The following is a 13,022-nucleotide window of genomic DNA, read 5'->3' on the forward strand; positions in this document are numbered from 1 at the left end:
CCAATCCTGGTGGGGGTTCCAACATAGTGTATACTGTATAACCATGGTTTTAGTAGGGTTACAAAGTGACACTGTCATGCAATGGTACCTATCTACATTCCTACACAATGTACTTATTGTTGGTATATATTAGTTCTGATGATGTGTCTAGACATAAACAATTTACCAAGGTAGGTACAAACACTGGAGATATACCAGGGCCTGTGCTTATACTTAAGTGTGTCTCAAGTACGAAAACAACAGCATTACAGGTATTATGGAGGATGAAGTCCCTGTCAGAATTATCACATAGAGATCTGTCTCTGTCTGGTGGCACTCCAGCTTTGGGTCGACCTTAGACCTTTTAAGGACAGATTCTGTAATGTGAATATCTTAGTAGGGGAATGGGGAAGAATTGACATTTACCAATGCCACTTTCTGCAACTTGACAGTAATTTTCCGAAATTGTATAAATATATGGTTGTTGTTATCAAACAGAGCTGTTGTGTTGCATGTCATGCAATGTATGACCACATCAAACAATAATCTAGCAATGAATAACATTTCAACAGCACATTTAAACAAAGCCCCTCCAAATCAACTCAATCTAATACATGATCATGTTTAGGCTAATAATGCATAAAAACATTCATTACAAAAGATCTAGCAATACAATGTAACCACATGTGACACACAAAAAGGGCATAGGATTAATGCCAGGCTAACTTTTAGTTGATTGAGTCCATTGTTATCTCAAGCCTCTTAATCTGGTTGCAGGTCAAACAATCATACTGTATTCAACCTAATAAGTGCACTGTACTCGAACGAAAAAAAAGAGGGGTGCATTCAATAGGTACTGTTTGTGCTCTAACCAGCAGAAAATGACTGTGTGTATGAGTTTAAACCGTCAAAACCGCCCCCGGACTTCGTGGTTGCCATGATGTCAATAAAGAAGTGAGTCGTGTATCTGCAAGATCTTGCAGCAGAAGAAATTTCTGTTTCAAAATATTGCCATCTGGTCATGTTTCAGTGAAAAATGATGATACTGTGCGAGTTTTTCCAAGACAATCATGGCCAACAACGTGATCACTGGTTAACAATGGCGAATAGCACAAACTGAAGCGGTGATGACAGATTTTACAGTCAATTTAGATGATAATTACGTGAGGTAAGTGACAGAAAAACAGAATCAGAAACGACAATTTTTTTTTGAATTGAATAACATAATAGACCTTCGACATGTCGGATTTTGAACAGACTGATCATTTTGATGATCAGGTGAGCGATAAGGAAAACAATTGTGTTTAGGACCAGTTGGACTTATAACATTTTTACAATCTATCAAAGGACAAATCAAATAACTCTACGAAGACAAATGTTAGCCAGCATCATTTTGATCTAGACCACTGGATTATATTGGTTAGTAATGTAAACGCTTAAGGGCACCAAGATTTTGGTTAGAAGACTGAAGAATATCAGATCATTGAAGTAAGCAACCTTTGTATGGGTTTTAATTCAGTGCAGCAATCCTCTTTCCCAGAAAAAGGTTGGGGGTGCTTATAGGAGCAGATGCACTTATTAGGTCAAATACGGTATTTGTAATGGAGAATAGAAGCAATGATATCATAATGCCAGAAAATTCCAAAATGCAAGTGATGAAATATTTCAATAGGGAATCAAGCAGTAGACGGACATCCCCCAAACAAGAATGTAGCAGTATTTGTTTAAATAGCAACACACCTATAAGCTAATGTCAACAAGACATGGCAATATTCAAGAAAGTCAGGCAAATCTAAGTCAAACCTCACTATCAGAACATCAGTTCACTAGAATCAAACCTTAATTTTTGTTTTCTCAAAGTACTGTCCACTACATTTCAACTTGAAAATTACTACATTTCCAAATTCATCCAGAAGTGTTCATTATAGTAAGATTTGACTATGTTAAATCCAGACAAAGACTGTCCTTGTTAACTCTACAGGGTTTTAAGCATTCTCTGACCATTCCAACAGGAGCTAAAATTATAATTAGCTACATGTTTGAGAGAATAATTCAGCATTCCAATAGGACTTGTCGGATATGGAAGGATAGCAACACATGCTCACTGACATACAGTAAATTACTTAAATTTGGCAAATACGACTTTGAATATTACATTGTGTAATTCAAAAGGCCATGATCAGTCTAGACCTGAAATGTCTGATAACTAAATGAATTCACATGATTGGATATCTCTGCCTCTTTTTATAACTTCAATCCTTGTAAATAAGTTACAGTACATGTAATAATTAATATTTAAGCAATTTACAGTATGAAGGAGCATTCTCAGTTAGTCATTATATCAGAGTAGCAGTAATAATGTAAGTGTACTTACACTCTCAGGGACCTGGTATAAATAGGTCATTTATCATATCAAATATAAATGCTGTTTTATTATTTATATTCATACAAAACAAAAATATAAAGATTTCTTCAAAATTCAAATTGCATTATACAAATATTTAACTTAAATCTTCCATTAAAACATAGACCAAATATGTATTCTACAATAAAGGGTGGACTTTGTTCACGGCCACAAGGTAGTGATAATGATTTCAAGATAACACAGATAAAATCAGAAATACTTGTTAAAATTTTTTAGTGACCCAACATGTACAGCTAAAACAAAACAGGAGGCCCAGAGGGTCTGTATCGCTCACCTGGATAACAAAGCAATCATGGCAAAATATTCTCCAAATGAGATCAGGGGAATATACCAGACCCCAAGGCCAATCCTTGTAGCATTTCTGTATTAGACTTTTCATGCCCAGCAATTTATGTATGGTTATGGGGTGGGGATCTCAACTGTTTCCAAGCTTTGACTCAGAGACTAGGTCCCTAGGGTTGTGGCCAGACCCCAGGGTCACTTGCACGGTTGCGCAAGGTGTAAGTACGTTGCCCGCACACCACGCCTGGTCCTGAGCGATTGCGTGCGTCGTACGTTGCACACGTGGTAAGTGAGTTGTACGTGCTTACAACTTGCTTACAACGTACAATCTCCTTGCGATTGCCCCGTTATTGAACGGAGGCCGTACTTACACGGGCTACTCATGTACGGTGTCCTTACTCACTCGCATGTTGTAAGTGAGTGGAAATTTCGATGAGTGTGAGTTTATCCGCCCAATGTCTGGGGGGATATATAGAACGCTCCTCCACGCCTCTTCCCCTTCCTCTCTGGCCATCTCATCTTCCGCGGCCCGTTTCTGTTGGGCCTCTCTGGCCGTATCCGCTGCCTTTTGAGCTGCAGATGGTCAGCATCTTGGAGACGAAATGTTGGCACTCGTCCGTTGGCTTGGCTTTTATATATACTCCAGAAATCAGTGCGCACAACGTGCGTTGTAAGTGCGGAGCACATGCTTACTCCATACGGTCCACGTCAGTTCTGCGTGCTCATTGGACAGTAGAACTGGGGAAGTGCCAGTTAAGCACAGGCCACGCACTTATCATGTGGGCAGCATGCACGTGCTATGTGCGCCGTCCGTAGAGCAAGTGACAGTGGGAAAAATTTAAAAGACTCACAGAGTCAGTGCGTTGTAAGCTCATTGGCTGTAGAAGGCACGCGCGTCACCCATACTGGCGTGAATCCGTAGCCTGACCGCATCCCGAACGCAGCAAAAGTTCCTCATGCACTAAAAGTGCTACGGCGTGTCTGCGTTCTCCCAAATCCGTACTGAGGCGGTACTCACCAAGTACGGATCCCCCAATTTTGCCCACGTTTTTGCAAGTAGACAGCACGCACTTGCAAGTACGGCGGGTTGGGACCAAGGCTTAAAGCAATATTGCCAAATTGACCCCTTTTTGCCCCGCCCCTCAGCCCCCTGGGGGGTCAGCTCCATCATTTGTACAATTTTGAATCCCTGACACCTAGGGATGCTTCCAGTCAAATATGGTTGATATCCATGGCATAGTTCTACAGAAGAAATCGTTTGTAACAATATAGCCAAATTGCCCCCTTTTGGCCCTGCCCCTCAGCCCCCTAGGGGGTCAGCCCAACCATTTGTACAATTTTGAATCTCCACCACCTAGGGATGCTTCCAGTCAAATATGGTTGATATCCATCTCTCAGTTCCAGAGAAGTCGCTGAAAGCAGTATAGCCAAATTGTCCCCTTTTTGCCCCGCCCCTCAGCCCCCTGGGGGGTCAACCCAATCATTTGTACAATTTTGAATCCCCACCACCTAGGGATACTTCCAGTCAAATATGGTTGATATCCACTTCTTAGTTCCAGAGAAGAAGTCGCTTAAAGCAATATAGCCAAATTGACCCCTTTTGGCCCCGCCCCTCAGCCCCCTGGGGGGTCAGCCCCACCATTTGTACAGTTTTGAATCCCCACCACCTAGGGATGCTTCCAGTCAAATTTCATTGAATTCCAACCAGTGGTTCAGAAGAAGAAGTTGTTTAAAGAAATTGTTGACGTATGACGGACGCAACGGTATGGCATAAGCTTGAGGTGAGCTAACAATACCTGTCATATCAAACTGTAAAATATTCTTCTCAGATATAACCCCAAAATCAACAGGAAGAAATGACAGTCAAGAAATGACAGTCAATGTAGTATCACAAGATCTTTATTTTCATATAGCTCTATATCCCGGTTAACCACTGACCAAACATATAATGTAACCCTAGGTATTCCAGTCCATAGAAAGGAACCATTCAAAGACAGATAACATTGATTAACAACAGACATCTTACCAGACCATGAACTCACACTAACACTAAGTGCTAGGACATCTTACCAGACCATGAACTCACACTAACACTTAGTGCTAGGACATCATACCAGACCATGAACTCACACTAGTACTTAGTGCTAGGACATCATAGCAGACTATGAACTCACACTAACACTTAGTGCTAGGACATCATACCAGACCATGAACTCACACTAACACTTAGTGCTAGGACATCATACCAGACCATGAACTCACACTAACACTTAGTGCTAGGACATCATACCAGACCATGAACTCACACTAACACTTAGTGCTAGGACATCATACCAGACCATGAACTCACACTAACACTTAGTGCTAGGACATCATACCAGACCATGAACTCACACTAACACTTAGTGCTAGGACATCATACCAGACCATGAACTCACACTAACACTTAGTGCTAGGACATCATACCAGACCATGAACTCACACTAACACTTAGTGCTAGGACATCATACCAGACCATGAACTCACACTAACACTTAGTGCTAGGACATCATACCAGACCATGAACTCACACTAACACTTAGTGCTAGGACATCATACCAGACCATGAACTCACACTAACACTTAGTGCTAGGACATCATACCAGACCATGAACTCACACTAACACTTAGTGCTAGGACATCATACCAGACCATGAACTCACACTAACACTTAGTGCTAGGACATCATACCAGACCATGAACTCACACTAACACTTAGTGCTAGGACATCATACCAGACCATGAACTCACACTAACACTTAGTGCTAGGACATCATACCAGACCATGAACTCACACTAACACTTAGTGCTAGGACATCATACCAGACCATGAACTCACACTAACACTTAGTGCTAGGACATCATACCAGACCATGAACTCACACTAACACTTAGTGCTAGGACATCATACCAGACCATGAACTCACACTAACACTTAGTGCTAGGACATCATACCAGACCATGAACTCACACTAACACTTAGTGCTAGGACATCATACCAGACCATGAACTCACACTAACACTTAGTGCTAGGACATCATACCAGACCATGAACTCACACTAACACTTAGTGCTAGGACATCATACCAGACCATGAACTCACACTAACACTTAGTGCTAGGACATCATACCAGACCATGAACTCACACTAACACTTAGTGCTAGGACATCATACCAGACCATGAACTCACACTAACACTTAGTGCTAGGACATCATACCAGACCATGAACTCACACTAACACTTAGTGCTAGGACATCATACCAGACCATGAACTCACACTAACACTTAGTGCTAGGACATCATACCAGACCATGAACTCACACTAACACTTAGTGCTAGGACATCATACCAGACCATGAACTCACACTAACACTTAGTGCTAGGACATCATACCAGACCATGAACTCACACTAACACTTAGTGCTAGGACATCATACCAGACCATGAACTCACACTAACACTTAGTGCTAGGACATCATACCAGACCATGAACTCACACTAACACTTAGTGCTAGGACATCATACCAGACCATGAACTCACACTAACACTTAGTGCTAGGACATCATACCAGACCATGAACTCACACTAACACTTAGTGCTAGGACATCATACCAGACCATGAACTCACACTAACACTTAGTGCTAGGACATCATACCAGACCATGAACTCACACTAACACTTAGTGCTAGGACATCATACCAGACCATGAACTCACACTAACACTTAGTGCTAGGACATCATACCAGACCATGAACTCACACTAACACTTAGTGCTAGGACATCATACCAGACCATGAACTCACACTAACACTTAGTGCTAGGACATCATACCAGACCATGAACTCACACTAACACTTAGTGCTAGGACATCATACCAGACCATGAACTCATACTAACACTTAGTGCTAGGACATCATACCAGACCATGAACTCACACTAACACTTAGTGCTAGGACATCTTAAAAATATAAATGTATCATTTCACACAGCAAAATAAGCTGATTTATAATTTACACTTGAACATCAATTAAAAAAACAATATATAATACAGACATATTGAAAAAGTAAACAGCTTAATTCCTTTGTAAGTTATATGTACACATATCACATGGACAAATCATCATCAATATATATCATGAATTTATTGATACATCAAGCTTTGAGTGTTTAACCTTTGGATGTGACATAATTATTATCTCTGAAAACAAACACTACATGAAATCTTCAATATGTGTAATGACTACAGTATTGTCTGATTTAGAATCTAGATTACTGTTGGATAGTGTTTTGTTAGTATAAGTAAATATTGTTATTGGTTTATAGTGACCGGAGTTCTGCTGGCCATGTGACAGCTGCCTTCTAAGACTGATGTATACAGTCATCTATAAATAATGCCCACCTGTGCCAGGAATTCTCTACAAAGTATCAAACATATTCTGTGTGATTTCAGCTGTCATAAACAAGATTTATATCACTAAAAGATTTACATATAGGTAGAAACTGAGTATAATGTGATGGTATCAGACATATCATATATATATAAGCTTTAAAGAGTACATCTCGCACACTAACATCCCATTTATTCTAAAAACATTCGGAACAAGTGAAGAACTCTTATATGATATTCCATGTATATATAGAAGTATTGTATAAAAGAAAGTGATTGCCATGATATATATAATATGCATACAGGAAGAAGCCCAAAGGCGGGAATAGCTCACCTGCTATGTGTTTTTACATGAAACAGACAGACGGATATCAATTAAGGTCAAAATCCCTTACCCCTACTTAAGGAGTAGGATTTTAAAGTTTACCAATATTTCCCATATTGAGCCCACCTGTCTGCCCCCAGGAGTGCCACACCCTTCTTTATACCAAGTTGGGTCCCCCTTGCCAAGTAATGCTCCACACCAAATTTGGTCAAAATTCATTCAATCATTCTGGATTAGTAGGCTTTTTAGTGAAAAGTTGACAAACAGATGACAGACCCCACACCATGGCATAATCACTTCAAGTCTTGTCGTTCGGGCAGGTGAGCTAAAATCTATACATAATAAATTAAGGACAGGAAACATAAGGTAGGTTCAGTAAAGAAGAAGTTTTTATACAGCTATTACATTACTTTTTCATACCCCAAACACAATATTAATAGATTAGCTTGACAAAGTACAATCATCTATGCTCGTGTTCTTGCTATAAACTTCTAAAGGAACTTATCAATCAAACTGGAAACAATTACTGCATAGAACATTTCTATTGCTCATCACTTCACAAAAAAATATTGTTTTCTTGAACTTAAATTTGTTACATGTTTTAAATTGATAAATTGAAGTTCTTAGTTCATTTATATTTCTTGATGAGTTTAATTTTCTGCGTGTTGGCAAAACTCATGTCACTTGAACATGTAAAAAGCAAGCAACTGGAAGTGATAGCGGCTGGAATGATGACAATATGACAAGTCCTTTGTTATAAAGGTCATGTGATACAGTCCCATGTTCCATCTGCATAGTTACACTTTGTTATAAAGGACATGTGATACAGTCCCATGGTCCATCTGCATCGTTACACTTTGTTATAAAGGTCATGTGATACAGTCCCATGTTCCCTCTACATCTTTACACTTTGTTTTAAAGGTCATGTGATACAGTCCCATGTTCCTTCTGCATCGTTACACTTTGTTTTAAAGGTCATGTGATACAGTCCCATGTTCCCTCTGCATCGTTACACTTTGCTATAATGGTCTATCATGTGATACAATCCCATGTTCCCTCTACATTGTTACACTTTGTTATAAAGGTCTTTCATGTGATACAGTCCCATGTTCCCTCTGCATCTTTACACTTTGCTATAATGGTCTATCATGTGATACAATCCCATGTTCCCTCTACATTGTTACACTTTGTTATAAAGGTCTTTCATGTGATACAGTCCCATGTTCCCTCTGCATCGTTACACTTTGCTATAAAGGTCTATCATGTGATACAGTCCCATGTTCCCTCTGCATCGTTACACTTTGCTATAATGGTCTATCATGTGATACAGTCCCATGTTCCCTCTACATTGTTACACTTTGTTATAAAGGTCTTTCATGTGATACAGTCCCATGTTCCCTCTGCATCGTTAGACTTTGTTATAAAGGTCATGTGATACAGTCCCATGTTCCCTCTGCATCGTTACACTTTGTTATAAAGGTCATGTGATACAGTCCTATGTTCCCTCTGGATGGTTACACTTTGTTATAAAGGTCATGTGATACAGTCCCATGTTCCCTCTCAATCGTTACACTTTGTTATAAAGGTCTACCATGTGATACAGTCCCATGTTCCCTCTGCATCGTTACACTTTGTTATAAAGGTCATGTGATACGATACAGTCCCATGTTCCCTCTTCATCGTTACACTTTGTTTTAAAGGTCATGTGATACAGTCCCATGTTCCCTCACATTGTTACACTTGCTATAAAGGTCTATCATGTGATACAGTCCCATGTTCCCTCTACATTGTTACACTTTGCTATAAAGGTCTACCATGTGATACAGTCCCATGTTCCCTCTGCATCGTTACACTTTGTTATAAAGGTCATGTGATACAGTCCCATGTTCCCTCTACATTGTTACACTTTGTTATAAAGGTCTACCATGTGATACAGTCCTATGTTCCCTCTGCATCGTTACACTTTGTTATAAAGGTCTATCATGTGATACAGTCCCATGTTCCCTCTGCATCGTTACACTTTGTTACATGACGTCTGCGGTCGGCCATAATCACACTCAGCAGTTTTTTTACAAAATGCAATGTAGACCTGCAACTCTGAACATGTGTGTAAGAAGTCAACAATAATATCTGGTAACCCTGAATAAACATAGCGATAGGGGAATTTAAACAACAAATGATATTTGACCATTCAGAACACAGAAATGTTGATTGACCGTCAGTATGATTTCAAGAAGATTCAAATTCAAGGTTTGTAATGAGTGTAGTGGATGATTCCCTCCGACAGAGATCTCAAGGTGACGGGGAACAATGCTTCAGTTATAACTGACAATTAGTGTAGTGGATGATTCCCTCCGACAGAGATCTCAAGGTGACGGGGACCACTGCTTCAGTTATAACTGACAATTAGTGTAGTGGATGATTCCCTCCGACAGAGATCTCAAGGTGACGGGGACCACTGCTTCAGTTATAACTGACAATTAGTGTAGTGGATGATTCCCTCCGACAGAGATCTCAAGGTGACGGGGACCACTGCTTCAGTTATAACTGACAATTAGTGTAGTGGATGATTCCCTCCGACAGAGATCTCAAGGTGACGGGGACCACTGCTTCAGTTATAACTGACAATTAGTGTAGTGGATGATTCCCTCCGACAGAGATCTCAAGGTGACGGGGACCACTGCTTCAGTTATAACTGACAATTAGTGTAGTGGATGATTCCCTCCGACAGAGATCTCAAGGTGACGGGGACCACTGCTTCAGTTATAACTGACAATTAGTGTAGTGGATGATTCCCTCCGACAGAGATCTCAAGGTGACGGGGACCACTGCTTCAGTTATAACTGACAATTAGTGTAGTGGATGATTCCCTCCGACAGAGATCTCAAGGTGACGGGGACCACTGCTTCAGTTATAACTGACAATTAGTGTAGTGGATGATTCCCTCCGACAGAGATCTCAAGGTGACGGGGACCACTGCTTCAGTTATAACTGACAATTAGTGTAGTGGATGATTCCCTCCGACAGAGATCTCAAGGTGACGGGGACCACTGCTTCAGTTATAACTGACAATTAGTGTAGTGGATGATTCCCTCCGACAGAGATCTCAAGGTGACGGGGACCACTGCTTCAGTTATAACTGACAATTAGTGTAGTGGATGATTCCCTCCGACAGAGATCTCAAGGTGACGGGGACCACTGCTTCAGTTATAACTGACAATTAGTGTAGTGGATGATTCCCTCCGACAGAGATCTCAAGGTGACGGGGACCACTGCTTCAGTTATAACTGACAATTAGTGTAGTGGATGATTCCCTCCGACAGAGATCTCAAGGTGACGGGGACCACTGCTTCAGTTATAACTGACAATTAGTGTAGTGGATGATTCCCTCCGACAGAGATCTCAAGGTGACGGGGACCACTGCTTCAGTTATAACTGACAATTAGTGTAGTGGATGATTCCCTCCGACAGAGATCTCAAGGTGACGGGGACCACTGCTTCAGTTATAACTGACAATTAGTGTAGTGGATGATTCCCTCCGACAGAGATCTCAAGGTGACGGGGACCACTGCTTCAGTTATAACTGACAATTAGTGTAGTGGATGATTCCCTCCGACAGAGATCTCAAGGTGACGGGGACCACTGCTTCAGTTATAACTGACAATTAGTGTAGTGGATGATTCCCTCCGACAGAGATCTCAAGGTGACGGGGACCACTGCTTCAGTTATAACTGACAATTAGTGTAGTGGATGATTCCCTCCGACAGAGATCTCAAGGTGACGGGGACCACTGCTTCAGTTATAACTGACAATTAGTGTAGTGGATGATTCCCTCCGACAGAGATCTCAAGGTGACGGGGACCACTGCTTCAGTTATAACTGACAATTAGTGTAGTGGATGATTCCCTCCGACAGAGATCTCAAGGTGACGGGGACCACTGCTTCAGTTATAACTGACAATTAGTGTAGTGGATGATTCCCTCCGACAGAGATCTCAAGGTGACGGGGACCACTGCTTCAGTTATAACTGACAATTAGTGTAGTGGATGATTCCCTCCGACAGAGATCTCAAGGTGACGGGGACCACTGCTTCAGTTATAACTGACAATTAGTGTAGTGGATGATTCCCTCCGACAGAGATCTCAAGGTGACGGGGACCACTGCTTCAGTTATAACTGACAATTAGTGTAGTGGATGATTCCCTCCGACAGAGATCTCAAGGTGACGGGGACCACTGCTTCAGTTATAACTGACAATTAGTGTAGTGGATGATTCCCTCCGACAGAGATCTCAAGGTGACGGGGACCACTGCTTCAGTTATAACTGACAATTAGTGTAGTGGATGATTCCCTCCGACAGAGATCTCAAGGTGACGGGGACCACTGCTTCAGTTATAACTGACAATTAGTGTAGTGGATGATTCCCTCCGACAGAGATCTCAAGGTGACGGGGACCACTGCTTCAGTTATAACTGACAATTAGTGTAGTGGATGATTCCCTCCGACAGAGATCTCAAGGTGACGGGGACCACTGCTTCAGTTATAACTGACAATTAGTGTAGTGGATGATTCCCTCCGACAGAGATCTCAAGGTGACGGGGACCACTGCTTCAGTTATAACTGACAATTAGTGTAGTGGATGATTCCCTCCGACAGAGATCTCAAGGTGACGGGGACCACTGCTTCAGTTATAACTGACAATTAGTGTAGTGGATGATTCCCTCCGACAGAGATCTCAAGGTGACGGGGACCACTGCTTCAGTTATAACTGACAATTAGTGTAGTGGATGATTCCCTCCGACAGAGATCTCAAGGTGACGGGGACCACTGCTTCAGTTATAACTGACAATTAGTGTAGTGGATGATTCCCTCCGACAGAGATCTCAAGGTGACGGGGACCACTGCTTCAGTTATAACTGACAATTAGTGTAGTGGATGATTCCCTCCGACAGAGATCTCAAGGTGACGGGGACCACTGCTTCAGTTATAACTGACAATTAGTGTAGTGGATGATTCCCTCCGACAGAGATCTCAAGGTGACGGGGACCACTGCTTCAGTTATAACTGACAATTAGTGTAGTGGATGATTCCCTCCGACAGAGATCTCAAGGTGACGGGGACCACTGCTTCAGTTATAACTGACAATTAGTGTAGTGGATGATTCCCTCCGACAGAGATCTCAAGGTGACGGGGACCACTGCTTCAGTTATAACTGACAATTAGTGTAGTGGATGATTCCCTCCGACAGAGATCTCAAGGTGACGGGGACCACTGCTTCAGTTATAACTGACAATTAGTGTAGTGGATGATTCCCTCCGACAGAGATCTCAAGGTGACGGGGACCACTGCTTCAGTTATAACTGACAATTAGTGTAGTGGATGATTCCCTCCGACAGAGATCTCAAGGTGACGGGGACCACTGCTTCAGTTATAACTGACAATTAGTGTAGTGGATGATTCCCTCCGACAGAGATCTCAAGGTGACGGGGACCACTGCTTCAGTTATAACTGACAATTAGTGTAGTGGATGATTCCCTCCGACAGAGATCTCAAGGTGACGGGGACCACTGCTTCAGTTATAA

The 13,022-nt window shown here is 41.7% G+C and overlaps 1 protein-coding gene across 5 annotated transcripts in view; it reads right to left on the reverse strand.

Moving 5' to 3' along the window:
• Positions 1-13,022, reverse strand: part of LOC110458095 — a 49,032-nt gene that overhangs the window by 15,928 nt on the left and 20,082 nt on the right. For 4 of the 5 annotated variants that reach the window (XM_021509666.1, XM_021509662.1, XM_021509663.1 and 1 more), the window contains one exon: positions 2,354-2,365. The exons of the other annotated variant lie outside the window; for it this stretch is intronic. In XM_021509666.1, the coding sequence (XP_021365341.1) occupies positions 2,354-2,365 (12 nt within the window). The remainder of the gene's footprint in view (positions 1-2,353; positions 2,366-13,022) is intronic. 5 annotated transcript variants of the gene reach the window in all.

The sequence above is a fragment of the Mizuhopecten yessoensis genome, unplaced genomic scaffold (assembly GCF_002113885.1).
Source record: "Mizuhopecten yessoensis strain PY_sf001 unplaced genomic scaffold, ASM211388v2 scaffold9425, whole genome shotgun sequence".
Lineage (NCBI taxonomy): Eukaryota > Metazoa > Mollusca > Bivalvia > Pectinida > Pectinidae > Mizuhopecten > Mizuhopecten yessoensis.